Genomic DNA, 12,274 nt, shown 5'->3' with positions numbered 1-12,274 from the left:
TTATTTTGTTGTTCACTTAGCTGTATTCCCCTATTTGTGTTGAATTTATGATAATATACAGTTTTGTTTATATAATGCTCAGGTAGAAAGTACATAGGACACCAACCAGGCATCTACCTGGAAGAAGCAGGGCCAACACTTTACAAAGCTCTATTTTATCCTTTGTTATTTTGAAAGGTACGAGTAACTGAAAGCTACAAATAATCTAAACATAGACATTATCATTATTAAGAATGGTGACATGGAAAGTTGTTTATATCAGCTTGTGGATTCTGGATTCATAGTCCTGTTAGAGCAGTTCTGTCTGTGGCAATCAATAGGAATGTCTCCCTTCAATCCAGTAGCATGGATCCCCACATTCAGTAGGTTTGGACCATTCCTTAAAGTTCTACACAGAACAGCTCTCTACTTGTTCTGTCTCTGTACTTCTAGAAATCACCTGTAACACACAAGGAGGCTGATGGTCTTACATCAAAGTAGGAATTGCTTAAACAGATTGCTTTACCTCTGGACCCCATGATTAGTGTGGATGCAACTTTCTAGAATGTAAGCTCCATGAGGGCAGGGACCTTGCCAGTTTTGTTCACTGCTGAATCTTCAGAACCTAGAACAGTGCCTGGAATGTAGGAGGCACTCAAGGTATTAACTGAAAGAACCCTGATGTTTCGGCTGCGGACTACAGCTGTCAGTGGCAGCTTGGTGGTCGTATGTGTGGCGCCATCTACTGGAACCTTTAGGAGTGACATCACATATGCGGCGGCTAAACTGCTACATAGGACAACAATTAAGAGGTGGTTTTTGATTTTGGAAGAATCATGCAAGATGGCTTGAATGCAAAACTTTGAATTTCAGTCTTTATTCAGAAAAGCAACATGCCCTTAATGTCTCATTTCTAGCTTCATGTGAGCATAAAATTATATATTTACATTCCACAAATACATAGACTAAACATAACACTTATGTTAAGTGGAATATTGTTTTTCACATTGCTTGGTGGTTTAATCACTACTGCTTCTGTTTTACCTCTTTACTGCTGAGAATTATACCACCTCACTAGCTATTTTTAACTGTATGAAATCAGCATAAAGTTAATGATCAATGAACTTTATGAAATTTACATGTTATTTTAAGCAGTAGTCATTCCATGATCAGAATTATATAGATGTAATGGCTATATATTTATATCTACATATATCTGTATGTTATATACGTATATAACAGAATGCCTCAATATATATGTTATTTTCCGAAGAAAATCACTGAAACATTCAGCTACCACTGGAAAAATTGCACCGTCAATGCTCAAACATGAACCAGACCAGGAGCGGCCTCAGATTATTATGGCTCTTCTAAGGGCAGAAGTTCTGATTCCTCATTCCCTCAGTGTTGAAACAATCTCCGCTGGACCAGGCTATGGGAAGTTCACTGGAGTTTTGTTTCAACATTGGAGGAATGATAGATCGATGCTACCTACTGTCGTCTACATGAACTACACCTACTTTTTGAGATGGTCATATCTCCGCTATTGCTGGTGTTAAAACTGCATTAAACCAAAAAATGTTGTCATTGAAAATACAGGTATAGGGTTTCCACTTGGCTATTCTTGCACATACTGCCTCCCCATGGCCTCCATGAATTTCCAGCTAACACAGGAACATTTACTTGGTTGCTCAGTCCATTTAAAAGTAGAATTCAGGGACTTCCCTGGTGGTGCAGTGGTTGAGAGTCCGCCTGCCGATGCAGGGGACATGGGTTCGTGCCCCGGTCCAGGAAGATCCCACGTGCTGTGGAGCAGCTAGGCCCGTGAGCCATGGCCGCTGAGCCTGTGCGCCCGGAGCCTGTGCTCCGCAACGGGAGGGGCCACAACAGTGAGAGGCCCGCGTACCACAAAAAAAAATTCAGAATGTTACTTCTGGAAAGAATGTCAAACTTAAGCAAAGTAGTTCCTAATGTCTAAAATATCTAATAAGTGACAGAAAAGATTTATATATAACATATTACATCTTCTAATTTGATTTGAAGATGGTGGGGAAAATGACCCAGAAATAATATCAAATGATGATTTTCATATCAACTCAAGATTCTAAGAATAGAGCCACAAAGAATCAAATAGATACATAAGCTGAACCAATCATTTGTATCTTATTGTGAGGACACTGTAATCAAAGATCATGGTTACATGATCTTTAGTCAAATTATTAAAACACACATTCAAACAAATATAGGCTAATAAAATCCAAAAAGAAGCTTTTACATGAAATCTCGTCAAAATACTTTTCCTTACTCCCAAACCATCTCTCAATTCCTAATGGAATATCTGAGCATTTAACGATTAATAATTCTTTACCTTTCACAGTTTCTGGTGTCTGGAAATATTTATAGTGTTGGTCTTTCTTGCTGGACTGTAAGTTCCACGAGGGCAGGTTCTGTGCTTGTTTTACTCAGCACCGTATCCTCAGCCTCTAGCTCAATACTTGGCTCATTAAGTTCAATGACTTTGCTCACTGACTGACCTTAAAACCAGTGGCAAAGGGGTCATCATATTACAGCATAATGTTGTTCAGCTACATTGGTAAAGGATTTGTACACCTTTAATAATCTTTGTCGGTTCATTAATTTCTTGTCACAAATTCTAGAGGCATTAAAATTAGAAATAATCCTAACAGAGTAGTGTCAAATATATTTACAATAAGTATTCATCTAGTTATAAAAGTAATGTTATAACAAGAAGTATTCACCCTCTTCTGTTTGCAAGTGATTTCTACTCAGATGACTTGCTGGCACCTCCAAATCTAGTCCAAAAGAGAACTTACCTTCTCCCTCGAGTAAGGTTTTCCTTTCTTAATGTCTTCTCTTTCTCAGGACGCTACCATTTCTTTTTCTAGTCATATAGGCTAAAATATCTGGGCTATTTGACTCTTACTGTTCTCCATTCCTTATGTTCAGATATACCTCGGTGCTTTTATTATTTGAGAAAGTGCTGAGTTGCTCTTTCTTGTTCCATCTTAAGGTGACCTAGTCCATGCCTTCAGCTGCCTGGCTGGCCTCCCCAGCACTAATCTGTGGACATCTGATGCCTACCACATGAATTTTATTAACATTTTCCTTTTGCAACCTTCACTGATCAAAAAACTGCAAGACGGCTTTATTTCATCATGTTTTTAAAATATTTGCTAAAATATATTGAGCCTTTCATGTCCCAGACATTTTGTATTCATTCTCACAGGGCCCTGTATTATCTGATTTTCCTTGATTTCATATCTTACCCTCAAATATGCTCCCCTCCAGGCAGTATGGTTTCAGTACAGTGTTTCACACATACAATTTCCTTCCTCTGGACTTACCTGCATACCTTTCCTGCCATCCACAAAGCCTTCCCTCTCCTCTCTGCCTATGCGACAGTACATATACTCAAGATCCAATTCAATTTCTACCTTGTATCTGTAGTCATTCCCAACTATTCTTGCCCCTGCTCTCTCTCTACTCTGAATTTTTATTGTTTAGTGCTCTGTACAGTTTAGCCTTTAGTGATAGGCTGTCTCATAGGACAGGATGCCTTGTCTACACAATGAGATACACTGGAAAACAGGCTTTAACATGAATATCCTGGGGTATACAGGTCAACTTAATAAAGATGTTTATTTTACAGACTGTGGAGAATAGAGAAAGGTACCTAACACTATTTCTGCTATCAGTACATTGGGGAAACTTCAGTCTTAGAATAATTTAAACAGAATAAGGCCAATTAAAAGTGTTTCAACAGGTGTAATAGAAAGCAAGGAGAATTTCTAACTTCAGAAAAAGTCAATGCAGGCTGAAGCTTGCAAGTCTTTTCCAAAAAACTCTATACAGAACATGGATATAAAAAAATCAGATTCAAGCACTACTAAAAACATCAGAGCCACAAAAGAAATTGAAATCTATCTAAACACATCTTAAGACGATTTGTCAGACATTCATCTTTTCAGATACATTCACACACACACACAACTTAGATTAATGGGACCTATGATGGTAGTGAAAACAGACTGACAAATCTAATGTCAGTCTGTACTGAAAATTCAAAAGCTCTAAGAAATATTTAAGATTTACATTGATTTTTCAGCAGTGAAAATGATACCTTGTATAGGTCATCTGCTGATGAAACCAATTTAAAGAGATTAAGGCCAATTATCTAAAGCAGACTGTTTCAGAAGAACAGATTTTATTCTATGGAATAAATGGGGTAAACTTTTGGCAGTGTGTGCAATCTAAGTACAAGCAAATCAGCTGAAATAATCCAATTAAAATGTATTTATTGCACTAATATAGCTACTTTAAATAACATGATTTGTGATTCTTAGGAGTTCCAAACAAAGCGAAGTTGATTTAATATTCATATTTTGGAAATCAGGTTATTTGCTTTGTTTACTTCTAAACTTTACACTGATAAAATTAAAACAATCTTGTAAAGAGGTGCATGAGTTTGTGTGGGTGCTATACATTTTCAAGAGTGAATAGAATGAAGGCAAACAGGAAAATTTTAGGTAGAATTTATAGATGAAATGTAAATACACTTTTTAATTATAAAGCAAAAATATTCCACGTGGAGACCATGCATAATTGTTGCTTACAGAGGGAAAAGAAATGTTTTCATACTTTTTGGTTGTTTCATTATGTATTCACCCATCTCTGCTCCCCATAAGTAACTCAGTTTCCTTTCTAATACAGCGCCCAATTCCAGTTCTTCCTGCCGCTTCAGAGGTCACCCACCCTCCAACAATAGAGCCGGAGCCATTTCTCTACCTTTTAGGAAAGCAGAGACTGTTGGAGGCACAGCACAGATGCTATGACCGAATGCAAAAGTTACCCCCATACCAAGGAGAAGGTAAAAAACAAAAAACAGAAAAACCATCAAGAATGCAAAAGTTACCCCCTTATCAAGGGGAAGGTAAAAGGAAAGACGTATGTGAATGTGTGTTTCAAACATCAGGAAAAGCTTATTTTCTTCTGTGGGTAAATATGTGTTGACTAATTTTAATTTAATATGCCAATAGTTTTAACAGTGGCTTTCATACCGTGGTATGAAAGCAGACATGCCTAGTTTCTTTACTCAAGTTCACCTGACTGCTTTTTGGCGAATATCTGCATTTACGACAAAATTACTACAATAGCCCAGTAATCACCCATGGCAAGCAGGAGCAATATAGGACTATGTGAGGGAGAGGAAGTAGAGAAGGACAGGAAGAGAGTTGGAAAATAGTGGGCCGAGAATTAGCCTGAGGCAGAGCCTATCAAAACTCTGTCTTGCTTGGGTTAATTAGGTAGTATCTTCCCTTATCTGTCAATTGGGTGGCAACTCATGCTAATGCTTCTCCTTTTCTACCCCCGGTTCCCAGAGGAATTAGAAAAAGATATCTCCTAGGCGGACATTGTTTATCTATCACCTTCTCTAGAATGCTCTGTGTGACCGCGCAGATATTCTTAGCGCCAAGCATATTCTATTAGCTACAGAAGGCCCAGGGGAAAACAAAAGAGGATGTGATGACAAAGCATTGCTACATTCATTTAAATTCTCTCCCCTGACCCCTAAAGCACTTGAAAAGACCTAACAAGATCTTTTGCACCCTCCTGTATTCTAAGAAAACACTGCTTCCTAGGGGGAAAATTAGTTGAATATATTCTATTTACTACAGATGGTTTGCCATCAAACAGTTAAGGTTTTAATTTGTAGTTCCTATTTTTAGCATTTTCCTTCAAACAAAAAAGTGGGTCAATTGAAAGACACATGTCATTCTTCTGTCTGCATTGGTTTCAGTGTTTAAGAACCTGAAAAGGCATTATATGTAACTCTGCCCAAAGAAGAAACCCTTTCTCTGAAGCTAAGTGAAACGACAGAAACACAAAATTGATATTTTCAGAAATGGAGTGAGTGCAGTCTCCTTCGCTTTGGTCTTAGTCACCTTGGGAGGATGAACTTTTGTGCTACGATCATTATTTAAAACTTTTTTTTTTTTTTCATCTTGGGAGGATGAACTTTTGTGCTACGATCATTATTTAAAACTTTTATTTTTTTTTGAGAACTGCCTTAGAAGCCTGAAGCTCATTCTTTTGAATAGCTTTATGTTTTAGGGTAGATTTAATTTTTTTCAAACAAAAAGTATTCCTTTATTTGAAATTGAGAATTTACACCAGACTTCTATGCAATGAAACACCTTAAATGCAGTTATTCTTTCACCTAATCCTCTCCGTCCATCTCCCATACATTTACTACACATTTCCACTTGGCCATTGCACAAGTACAATATTTTCAAATCCCACCATTACCTTACTCATAAACTCATCCCTCCTGGATTCTCATTTCTGTATGTGACACCACCACTGAGCCATTTACTCAGGATTAATATTTATGAGTCATCCTTGTATTTTCCTGTTTTACATCCACACCCCGTTAATTACATTTCATTACTATTCCTAAATACACTCATAGTGCCTTATTTTAGACATTTAATATCTTTTTTTTTTTTTAATTTTTTTATTTTTTTTGCGGTACGCGGGCCTCTCACTGTTGTGGCCTCTCCCGTTGTGGAGCACAGGCTCCGGACGCGCAGGCTCAGCGGCCATGGCTCACGGGCCCAGCCGCTCCGTGGCATGTGGGATCTTCCCAGACCGGGGCACGAACCCGTGTCCCCTGCATCGGCAGGCGGACTCCCAACCACTGCGCCACCAGGGAAGCCCTAGACATTTAATATCTCTTACCTGGACTGTTACAAGAGTCACCTAGTTTGTCTCTCTTTGTTAATCTTATCCTTAAAAACCCTCTTATTCTCACTAAAATCTAGATTTGTTCGTGTCTTTCCCAGTGGTTCCACCGTACCTACAGGAAAAAAAAAAAAAACCCAAACTCCTTAGGATGGCATTTAAGACACCTCATAATCTGACCCCAGCCTCACACTAGTATCAATAAGAAGGTGTATGAAAAAATAGATACTTTTACAATTGCACTAAAAGTTTCCCCCTTCAAGAGTAGATTTACTTTTTGAAAGCAGTGAGAAACTACTTGGAGCCAATGTTGAAGAATACATAAAATGATCAAACTAAGCATTATTTTAGTCAGTAATGGTGTGATTCTAAAGTAATAAGACTGTTTTTATATGTAGCCCATTAACTGGCTGCAAATGCATCTCCTGAACAAGTGCATCACCCTTGGACTAACTATAGAACTACCTAAGGCAACCCCTTTGAAGGTTAATCGTTAGTAGGCTACAAATGTTCCAAAGCCTTTTATTCAGGGGTAATAGTGCATATACTTTCACAAGAGTTTTTTCGTAGCATTTCTGAAGATATTTTAAAGGAAAGATTTTGGAGGAAAGGGTCCATACAGATGACAAATATGCCTTTTGAGGAACAAATGGAGAATGTCCTACAAAAAAGAAAAAGAGGAAATTCCTTAGTACTCGGGAAAGTTTTTTGTTTGTTTGTTTGTTTTGTGGTACGCGGGCCTCTTACTGTTGTGGCCTCTCCCGTTGTGGAGCACAGGCTCCGGACACGCAGGCTCAGTGGCCACGGCTCACGGGCCCAGCTGCTCCGCGACATGTGGGATCTTCCCGGACCGGGGCATGAACCCGTGTCCCCTGCATCGGCAGGTGGATTATCAACCGCTGTGCCACCAGGGAAGCCCAGTACTTGGAAAAGTTAATACCTTTATTTTGCTGCTGCTGCGACTGTTGTTTTAATATTTCCATGTCCAAGTGGAGAGTCCCAGAATAACTGTCTATGCACTGTTAAATACTGCTGAGGATTCTACAGTTTTTGACAACTGTAATATAATTTATTTCTAAATGGCCAGGTCTGTATTGCAACCGTACCTGGGATGGATGGTCCTGCTGGGATGACACACCGGCTGGAGTGCTCGCCGAACAGCACTGCCCAGATTATTTTCCGGACTTTGATGTAGCAGGTAGAGTATTTATTTTTATTTTATATTTTGCTATGAATCTTTTAGCATTTTTCTAGTTCTGAAAAGAAAATCAGATACAAAATGTACTACCAAGTCATATTCTATGCAGTTTAGCACATTCTGAAGAATTTCCATAAATGAAATATTACCAAGTTGTACAAAGATTGCAAGCTGCCCTTATTTTTTAAGTCACATTGCTGATCAGTTATGCCCCTTAGTCATAAATTATATTAAACGTTAGATAAAATGAAAATTTTATATATTTTAAATATTTAATATTAAATTTTAATAAAAAATTAATATTTCTAAAGCTGAAGTTTTATTTAAATGTGTAGTTTACGCAAATGCTTGATGTAGAGTTTGTGCGTACTGGGCTGGTAGAAAATGCATAATGGAAATTTGATGTAACCTTGAAAATTATATAAAACTGTCATGTGTAGGGAAGATAAATCAGAAGGTGGTAACTCTAGACATTTACCAGATTTCTGCTCCAACAGTAGATTATTAAAATATGCTCAGTAAATTAGACTGGTACTATTAAAACGGATTGTACTAACCCAGCTGTGTGCCCAGCCCAACATGAACAGCCAACAGATGTGTGTTAAGTGAATTTGGTGTTACTTTTATAACTAAAGTTAATTAGTGCCATGGGAATATTTTCATTGAATATCATTGTTTAACTTTCCAAAACATTTTCATATATAGTATCTCATTTTATACTCATGTAATATTGGACATAAAACCACAAGTGAACCCAAGTCTCCTGAGATCTTACCTATCCCTTTCTTTCTAAGTAAGGGCAACAGTCTTGGAAAAGCATTTGAGAAATAATATTTCTAAATCACTGTACAAACTTATGCAGGTTGAAGTACTTTCAGAACTTTCAAGGGAGAACATCGTTTTCTTTCAGGCCTCAGTCTAGCCTCACTGGAGTGGTTAGAAGTAGGGCGGGGATGCTTAGGCAGGAGTACCAGGTGCCATGTGAGGTGAGAAGCTAGGGGCCAAAGTTACGCATCTTAGTATTGTCATCTATCCAAATAGAATGGAGGTCTGGAATCCAAGATGCTCAGTGGTGAGTGGTCAGGAACAAGGCAAAGGGATGTGAGAAGTAGGTATGAGGTTGTACAACAGCCTCAATCCAGAGATTAGACACTTGGGGCTGGGGAAATGGGATTGGATAGCTGCTAGAAGTAAGTGATTCTCAACTTGGCTGAGAAGCTGGGGAGCTTTAAAAAAATAATCCTGATCCCTGGTACCACCCCAGATATTCTGATCTAATTATTTTGGAGTGCAACCTGGACATCAAGATGTTTAAATGTTCTGCTTGTGACTAAATTGTGCAGCCAAGATGAAACTGTGTTAAACAATAAAGTCCAGATAAGAAAGTGGCTGGTACCAGTGAAGCCCAGCCAGTGCACTCAGTAGCTCTTCCAGTAAGAGGCAGAGCACAATAACCGAGGAGACTGATACAGGCCATGGAGGAAAGAGGGTCCCCGAGGAATAAAAGGTAGTAGCTGCCCAGCTCCAGGAACTGTAGGTATCAGGGCCAGAAAAGTTCCCTTCTAGGAGACTGGATAGAAAATCTGTCCCATTGAAATAAACCTGGGATTAAGATACTTAAAAGGGAATATAGTCTTCATTACAAAGGAGATCCTGTTGCTGAAACGTAGTGGGTCCAGCTACAGACACATTGCATAAGTCCCTGTTAAGGGGTGAGATTTGTTCCTGAGAGTAAAGTGAGCCTGAGCTTGCAGGAGGCGTTCAGGTGGCTCTAGATGTTGCAACTAGAGCCACTAGTTGACTGGTGTGGGGACTGAGCTCCCAGAACACAGGTCATTCCACCTCAAGCTCCGTATCGCTTCTAATCAGAGGTGGAATAACAGCACAGTAATCCCGCAGCACCTCAGGGTGCTCATCTTCCTCCTCCTTCCTTCAGTGACCTCTAGGGAATGGGGCCAGGAAAGAGAGAACACCCAATGAGAGGAAGGGGACGCCAGGGTCCTGACAAGAGAGGATCTTCTTTGAATTATCTGGTCTGGACTAGAGGTAGCATTTTGAAGAGAAGACTCCGTGTTTGTGTTTTGCTTAAGAGGTTATGGAAAACTCAACCTTCTCTTTCAGATTTTTCCAAGACTTGTTGGGTCAGACCTTCTACCACATTTCAGGGTTAACCAGCCCATCTGGTTACCCACACTTACTGTCTGTGAATGACGAGAGGTTATTTCCCGCAGACTGAAAGTGAGGACGTCGATTAAGATGGAAAACAGCAGTCATACAATAAAATTTATGCAAGAAAGTTTCTGGAATCCAGATTAGAGCAATTAGTCTATCCCTGAGACAATGTTTGGGAGATGCTTTGTGTGATTCCTTCAAGAATGAGATACAAAGTGCGACCCCAGTGAGAAGAGATCATGGAAATGGGATTACAGTGGGGCACTTTTAAAACCAGCTCAGGCCAGCCACTTCTGGGAATTCTCCTTTTGTTGGAAGAGTTGGGATGTGAAGAGAGAGAGGGCTTAGTGCTGTGCCCTGCTCAGCACTACCTTCCTGTAAACTCTAACGAAATGCTATTTGATCGCAGTCCCCCAGGTCTTTATGGACTGTTCCCAATAAATGATGCTTCATTAATCTTGATCTGACAGCCACATTAGAGGTAACGTGAGTCGCACAAAGAGCTGTCCTGCAATCAAGGCTGCAAGGCCAGTTCCAAAGCAGCAATGGGCTCTTGCCAAAGTGGCTGTAATTATTAACTAAAAGGCAAGTCTGGGGTCACAAAACAGGGATTTCCAGGCATAGATCCATCTTTTCAGCCTCATTTTTCGATACCTCTCAGCTGGGGGACAAGTCCACTTTAAAAGAAAGGCCAACCTTAAAAATACCTATATTCAACACATTTAAATTCTTTAGTATTTTACCATTGACCCAAGCTGTATCTTGATGATACATACAACAGTTTAATGAAATGACAGAGATTTCATGTTAAACAAAGTGCTTGGTAAAAGACAGGTAGGTAATGAAAGAGTGAATTAACAGTATTGAAATTCCAAAGAGGCTGAGAGTCTGAAGGAATATGCTAGAGTATAAAAAGCAGATCCTTATTAGGAGGGATTTAAGGGCAGGAGTCAAACACTCAATCAGCAGTAATGGGACAGAGGCAAGGTGGCTAACATATGGTGGAGGACAATGATTCTCAACCTTGATACCCTTTGGAATCAGTGAGCTTCTTAAAAATGCTGGTGTCTGGCACCTCTTCCGATTAATGGAACACAAAGCTCTGGGGACTGGGTTTTGAGCGTCTGGAAGAAGCTCCTCTTATGTGAATCTAGACCGAAGGAAACATGCTGCCTCTTCACGGGGCAGCTCAAACTTAGACTATTTTAGCGGGAAGTGCCAATCTCAGAGCACGTGCAGAGAGGCTTCAGGCTGTGAGGGGATAGCATGTGTGCCGAGAGTGAATAGGGCTGTTTGGTTTAGAAAGGGAAGTCAGAGTAGATGTAGCCTTCCATCAAACATTGAAAGATTTGCCAGGTGGAGGATGACAGATTCTTGATAGCTGCAACAGTTAGAACCAGGAAATGCCTAGATCCAGACTTGAGTTAAATCCAAACAGAACAAGATTTCCTGCAGTGCCGTCCGTGATTGGAAAGGACTTCCTCAGGAGGAACACCCTCTTCCGTAGAACACGTTACCTTATATAGCTGCATAACTTTGTAAAAACCAAATTATATTCATTTCAATAAAACACAACTACTTTTTAACAATATGTTAAAGATAAAATGCTGCATTACAAACCACTTTTTTTAAATTGAGAGTAAGCTTAGAATGGTCATTGACAAAGCATCAACTAAATCATTAACCAGTTTTCAACATCAATTTTTCCCTGCGGATTAGTGCTAACCCTTTTGGAAATATTGTTGGTGTCCAGTGGTGATTCTTTAAATAGTTTTTGTCCAGTGGCAGTCACAGTAAATTCGCAATTAAAAATTTTTCTACTTAACATTGAAACAGATTTACATTAAGCAATGATGATTCTAATAGGTGCTTTAAAACACCTTTTGTTTGAAAGCTGTGTTTTTTCATCCATTTTAAATCATTGTTGGAGTAGACGTATTACGAACAAGTCTGCAATTTTCAGTTTAAACCTTGTGCTGAGTTTGGTAGTGTCTGTTTCATCCATACAATGAAAAACTATGAATTTCACCCTAAAAACTGCCAAAGTTAAAATAATTTTCATACTAGCTCTTAGCATGTTGATTTGACTAACCACAACTTCTGATAGAAAATTATTTTAAATGTTATCAGATCTAAGTAATATTTCAGGAAAATAAATTTTTT

General features: G+C 39.1%; 1 protein-coding gene across 1 annotated transcript in view; it reads left to right on the top strand.

Annotated features, from left to right (window-relative positions):
* The window catches only part of CALCR (calcitonin receptor), a 149,196-nt gene that overhangs the window by 83,927 nt on the left and 52,995 nt on the right, over positions 1 to 12,274 (top strand). The window contains exons 4-5 of the mRNA XM_059073923.2: positions 4,711 to 4,867; positions 7,829 to 7,939. Coding sequence (XP_058929906.1) covers positions 4,711 to 4,867; positions 7,829 to 7,939 — 268 coding nt within the window. The remainder of the gene's footprint in view (positions 1 to 4,710; positions 4,868 to 7,828; positions 7,940 to 12,274) is intronic.

Source organism: Kogia breviceps, chromosome 9 (genome assembly GCF_026419965.1).
Source record: "Kogia breviceps isolate mKogBre1 chromosome 9, mKogBre1 haplotype 1, whole genome shotgun sequence".
Lineage (NCBI taxonomy): Eukaryota > Metazoa > Chordata > Mammalia > Artiodactyla > Physeteridae > Kogia > Kogia breviceps.
Note: the sequence above shows the minus strand (reverse complement) of the source record. Positions and strands in the feature narration are given on the sequence as shown.